The sequence below is a fragment of the Cynara cardunculus genome, assembly GCF_001531365.2.
Source record: "Cynara cardunculus var. scolymus isolate 2C chromosome LG 1, CcrdV1, whole genome shotgun sequence".
Lineage (NCBI taxonomy): Eukaryota > Viridiplantae > Streptophyta > Magnoliopsida > Asterales > Asteraceae > Cynara > Cynara cardunculus.
Window position 1 is genome coordinate 28739833 of NC_037528.1, and position 6185 is coordinate 28746017.

A 6185-nucleotide genomic window follows, 5' to 3' on the forward strand; every position below is an offset into this window, starting at 1 on the left:
CTTTTAAATAGTTAATTTGATACTAATATCCATTTTTTTTTAAATTTTAATTACAATATCTTCAAATTTATATTTTATTTAAAAATAAAAACATTATCACTTTCTCAAAACCATATAAAACTGTATTATATCAATAGACTGAGAATAAAAGGAAACAATAAAATTGAGATGCATCTCGCTGTATTGTGCGAGTACCCTTCTAGTATGTATATATATGTATGTATGTATGTATGTATGTATGTATGTATGTAGGGTTAGGTTGTAGTGAGAAGGGAAGTTATGGTGAGAAGCGTAAGAAGATATCTCCACCCTTGGATCAATCCTAATTGAATGTCAACATTAATGAGGTGCACCGAGATGCACCAGATCAATTCCCTTCTAAAAAGCGCAATTTATGGGTGGGTATGCGATTAAAAGTGATCAAGGATTCAGATCTCTTCTAACGCTTCTCACATTAGCTCTTTTTCTCACACGATCCTTCGCCTATGTATGTGTGTGTGTGTTTGCATTCATGCAAACATACATACATATATATATATATATACATACATATGTATGTATGTATATTTGCATGAATATTTGCATGTATATATATATATATGTATGTATGTATGTATGTTTGCATGAATGCATGGAATCTGCTGGCTCACGGGCTAGCTTGCTTGTTTAAACCAGTAATTGAATCCTGCTATCAGCCCAAGAGAGAGGACTGTCATACTCTAAGCAGAAGTAGATCTTTGTAGAGCATGTGGAAATTTGAATGGGTATTTGTCACAGCTTCTTAATGGTCATCATCTTTTATTGATATTCAAGTACCTAAAGTCTTGTTATCGGTTCATGTTGTAGATCATACGTGGAAAACATGGGCCGAAAATCTGGTGAGCTTCATATAAATGCAAAGAAATTTGGGGGTCTCTCAAAACCTTGTATGAAGGATATGATAACATTTCTTGGCTGTTTGTCCCTTAATCATAACAATGATGAAAAGTGTGCTCGTCAACGCCAGCAACTAGATACCTGCTTGGAGGCTCAGGTGATCATTTTATATTGAATTCTATACACCAACAATCCTAGATCACTACAACCATGATTACTTGTAGCAACTACTTAGCAAAACCTAAGACATTTGTTGAACGCATCTAGTTGTGACTGTTGTTTTGCAGACCGGCAAAAAAAGAAAACCCTGGGGAACCCTGAATTATCACTTGCAGAGGCTCAACAGAGGAAGGAAGTAGTTTTGGTTATTTGAAGAAATCATTTAATGCAGTGGTTGAAGATTTTCAGCACATATTCAACAAACTTTGCACTCTGATTAGCAATTATAAATGGGTTGGTGGTTTTGCATGAATAGCTAGATCCTGTTTATGCTGTTTGGACATAACAAGAGCCAACTATTCAATCAGTTGCTACATGAAACTCAGATATCTCAATGTTTATCGATCCTATCCTGTGAAACATGTGTCCAAAATGAAATTTAAGGTGGTTAACTTTGCTGAATTTAATCTTAGAGGAGAAATGCAAGTGTTTAATTCTGGTTTTGTAATTGCATAAATGGAACATATGTGTGGTTGGCTTCAAATGTGCCAAGTATTTACCCCCAGGTGCTGCTTCAAATAATCAAATATAAAGTGTGTAGAGATGTGTTGGGTATGTCCCACGTGGATAGAAGAAGTAGATTTGTGAGCTCAAAGTCATGGACAACCAATAACTTTCACCATGGTTTTAAGACGAATCTGAAGTTATTAGGCCGTTTGTTGCTTTGATCTTTGGGGTGTATGTATGTGTGTTGATGGAGAATTAGGTTGGAATATGTTGAAGCATGAAGTAAAAGAGCCAAGTTGTGACCAAATGAAGCACATGTACTTTATGGTGACAATGGGTATAGCTCAGTACCTTGAGAATGGTTAGAACCAGGCAACAAATAAGGATGATAGCTTGGGTTGTGCAAGATGCTGACTGAACCAAATAGCTCAAGGATGAACCATGTTAAAAAAGAATCAGCAACAAATGTTTTTTCCTTGATCCTAAATCAAGTAAGTTAGTTGCTTGCTATATCTTCTTGAACCAAGGTGAAAAGAAGGATCCCCTTGGCCATGTTTCCTGAATCAATATTACTATACTATTCCAGAAACACTTTCACATTTTTGCACCTTTGGATACAGTGATTTGTTTTTTTTTTTCAAAAGCCTCAAAATGTGCTACTACATCTGTGCTATATTAGCAAAACAAAAACCTAAAAGAAAAAGAAAAAAAAGATAGTCCTAATTCTTTGGCTATGTCAACTTTTATTTAAGTTTTTATTAACTAAACTTATTAAAACTTCATATATATATATATATATATATATCTCAATAAACTAATAGAAAAATCCAAATGACACTCTTGGGTTGTTATTTAAAAATCAAGTTTTCACATGATGACACTCTTGGCTTAAATGTACCAATGAACCATACTACAGCATGACCTTATAGGTGTTGCATCCATAACTTGATTCGTACTATGGATCTCTTTTGAGATTCAGATTAAGCACCAGTATTTCTATAGCTCTCTAAACCTTTATGTTTGGTCGGTTTCATTGAACTCAACTAACTCTTTTGGCCAAAACAACATATTATCTACTTGTCAAAGATTTTCGAAATGAAACATTAAAGTTTAAAGTGACTAATGCAATAAATAGATATTGTGAAAGCAATTATTCACTGGCACATTCTTCCAACCTTCCCTCATATACCCAAGTTAGGGTATTTAGCCCATCATTGATTGAAATTAAATATAATACATAAATGTAAAGACATTTAAAGTAAATGACAAGAATAGCAAATTGCTATGAGAATGTAAAATGATTGATGTAGCAACCTGCACGAAGAGTACTAAAAGCTTCAAACGACATCGATTTAAACTTAAACGGAAACAATAACAAAACTAAAAAGCTCTACGAGTCTTTCGCTTCAAATTCAAATTAAAGATGAAATACTCCTCTAAAAGTTGGGTTGTTGCTTGACGTTTTCCCATAATTTTCCGCAGACCTCTCTGAGATAAATAGTCTTTTTTGTGCAATTCCAAATGTGAAGTAAGTCTCCGTATCTTTTTGGTGAAACTAACTACTTGAAATTCAACAGATCTTTTGTTTTCTTTGTTTTCTTCTTGTTCTTGCAAAATAATTGAAATAATACTGTTAAGTAGACATCCTAAAATAGAGAATAGTAACAATTTTGTTTGATGCACCAATGAGAAATTGTTTTTGAGGATCTAAACCATGACTTTGAAGGTTAACCCAATTAGAAGATGAAGCCAAATACAACCAACATAAATGTTCGATATTAACTTTATTAGACCTGAATATATATATATATATATATATATATATATATATATATATATATATTCAGGTCTAATAAAGTTAAAACTTATACATAAAAGGGTAAGAGGGACAATGAACAATCTTAAAAACCTGGGAATACTATATTATATGCATTGATTATTATTCAAGGCATAAAACACATGTTTCTTTACTTTTAGGTAGTTTATTTGCTTTTAATCCCAACTTGGAGTCTTTTTTTATTATGTTATTTTCAATTTGTTCATTCATCGAGCTAAATTAAGTGATTTACCTGTTTTTACAATATGACTAATTTGAACATGTATGCCTACTATTTCTATGTTGCAGCATTCATGTAGCATTGGTCTTTGTAGTGCGAATTTTTGGACATGCTTTATGGATTCACTGATGTGCGTACATGAAGACAAAATTTTGTAGGCAAAGACCGATGATATTGGAGAAGATTCTAGAGATAGTACCTTGTATACTTGTTATGATTGCTCTTAATGTACTTTTGTACTTTTTGTTCACATTTTAGGAACTTTATCTTCTCAATGCATTTTGACTTTTCCTCCTCTATCCTAGTATAAATAGAGGCTCTTGGAACTCATTTTAATCATCCTCAATCAGATTGTATCTGACTTTGTACGTCAATTCAAGTACTTCTTTTATATTATTTCATTTTACATTCAATTGCTACAACATTACATCTTGTCTAGTTTTCTTTACTTTCCTTACAATTTACTTTCCGCTCTTTACATTTAGTCATTTATTTTTATGTCTTTAATTTTTTTTCATTTACATTTCTTGTTATTTTTTTTCCCGAATGAGTACTTAATTCCATTAGCTTAGGTCTGAGGCAAAGAGTGAGATTTTAAATCGAAGAAAAGTGGGTGTTATTTTGCAATAACAACGTTCCACTATTTCATTCAAGATTTATAAAAATCAATGACACTTTTTGATGAGTTGATCACTTTGAAAGTGTTAAAGTGTCATGGTCTTAGAGATAAGTTATTGAATGCACGCCAATTTGAATGATATGAGAAGTAGACTTAAGAGAGTTGCTGACAAAGAGATTTGTCATTTATATTTTCAAACTAATTAATTCTCGACGGGTTTGTCACTTGTTAAAGTGTTAAAGTGCAGTAGATTCAGAGATGAACTACTTAGAACACACACCAACTTGAATAATATGAAAATCAGCTCGAGAGAATGATTTTTAACAAAAAGATTTGTTATCCATATATTTTGAGAACACCATTTTACACCACTGGTCTACATACCACATAGATATATGGGTTGAAAGCTTTAATATATGTGCTATGGTGGAAATCCGAGAGAAATACCTTCAAAATAGATGGTAGAATAAGTCATTGTTGACTGCATAATGTGGCATTGCTACAACATTGTCTGCTGGAATTTGTGTTTAAGTCTCATCACAAGTCTTACACCCATGCTACCTTTATATATTATGTTATCTTAAGTTGTTTGTTCAAACCAATCAAATCTTCAAAATCGCCATCTGAAATCATTTCTTTCATTAGACTTTTCTTAGGATTTTGCTACAATATATGTGGACGATAACCGGTAATTTACCACTTTATTACTTGGAAAAGACGTATTGGACCATATTTTATACTTGCTTTGTGGTTCCTTTCAATATGTCTAAGGGTGTATAAGAGCATCATACCAAGTTTTTGGTGCCGTTGTCGGGGATTTGCAAGCTAATAGTTCTTTTTAATAAATCTAACACCGTTTGAATCATTTAGAAGTGGTGTATGCTAAGGATACACAGTGGGGAGTTTCCCGAATTTGATCCTGATATTGAGAGAACATTCCACCAAAGAAGGAGGGCACAAAGAACATTTTTTGCTCTCCCTCCTCCCAATATGGTGTTACCTCTCCCATTTGTTGCAAATATACCACCTCAATCACTGCCACATTTGGAAAATCAATCACCTGGTTTTGTACCAATACCACAATTTCAGGCTTTTCCACAAGGACCACCACACAGTGAAATGATTTGGTTAATAATGACACAAAATCTAAAAATAATGATCAACCAAGGGTTCAGGATCCAAATATAATCAATCTTTCAAATTTTAAAATTGGAAGAATTATGGACTATGCTATCTGTGATTTTGAGCAAGTGAACTCATGGATAGTTAGGCCTCATATGACAAGCCTTCTTTTTGAGCTAAAATCCATCATGTTCCATATGTTGCAAACAAATGGATAATTTGCTAGATTACCATCAAAGATTTTCACTCAAATTTAAATTTTTTCATGGAAATCACTTATTCTTTCTTGATCTGGGGAAAGCCTAACACTACTTTAAGACTTACTTTGTTTCCGTTTTCTTTATGAGATCGGGCAAAATCTTGGTTTAACTCATTACCACCAGGTTCTATACCATCATTGAATAATATGGCTGGAAAATTTTTGCGAAAATATTTTCCACCCACGAGGAATGCTAAGTCTCAAAACGAAATCTGTCTTTTTAAAACAATTGGACGATGAAGCAGTTCCTGATGCATGAGAGAGGTTCAAAGAGCTGTTAAGAAAATACCCTCACCATGGCATTCCTTATTGTATTCAACTTAAGACATTTTACAATGGGTTAAATCCCATGGCTAAACAGATGCTCGATGCGACATCAGGAGGGGCCTTTACAGCTAGTACCTATAATGACAGGTATGAAATCCTTGAAAAGATTTCAATAAAGAATGGACATTGAGATGATCCACATGCCCAACCAGAAAAGAAGACCGTTGGTATTCATGATGTATATGCTTTAACAGCTCAGCTCACTTCTATAGCTATCATGCTTGAAATACATGTTTGTACACCACAAGGTCCCTTAGTA

The 6185-nt window shown here is 33.3% G+C and overlaps 1 protein-coding gene and 1 non-coding gene across 3 annotated transcripts in view; one reads left to right on the top strand and one right to left on the bottom strand.

Annotated features, from left to right (window-relative positions):
* The window catches only part of LOC112517857, a 9553-nt gene extending 7962 nt beyond the window's left edge, over positions 1-1591 (top strand). For both annotated transcript variants that reach the window (XM_025125238.1, XM_025125231.1), the window contains 2 exons: positions 847-1033; positions 1164-1591. In XM_025125238.1, the coding sequence (XP_024981006.1) occupies positions 863-1033; positions 1164-1235 (243 nt within the window). In that variant the 5' untranslated portion in view covers positions 847-862 and the 3' untranslated portion in view covers positions 1236-1591. The remainder of the gene's footprint in view (positions 1-846; positions 1034-1163) is intronic.
* Positions 1592-5795: 4204 nt separating this feature from the next.
* On the bottom strand, positions 5796-5902 carry LOC112503295. Its single transcript, XR_003067924.1, has one exon. It is a non-coding gene; the product is annotated as a small nucleolar RNA R71 (small nucleolar RNA).
* Positions 5903-6185: the final 283 nt, after the last annotated feature.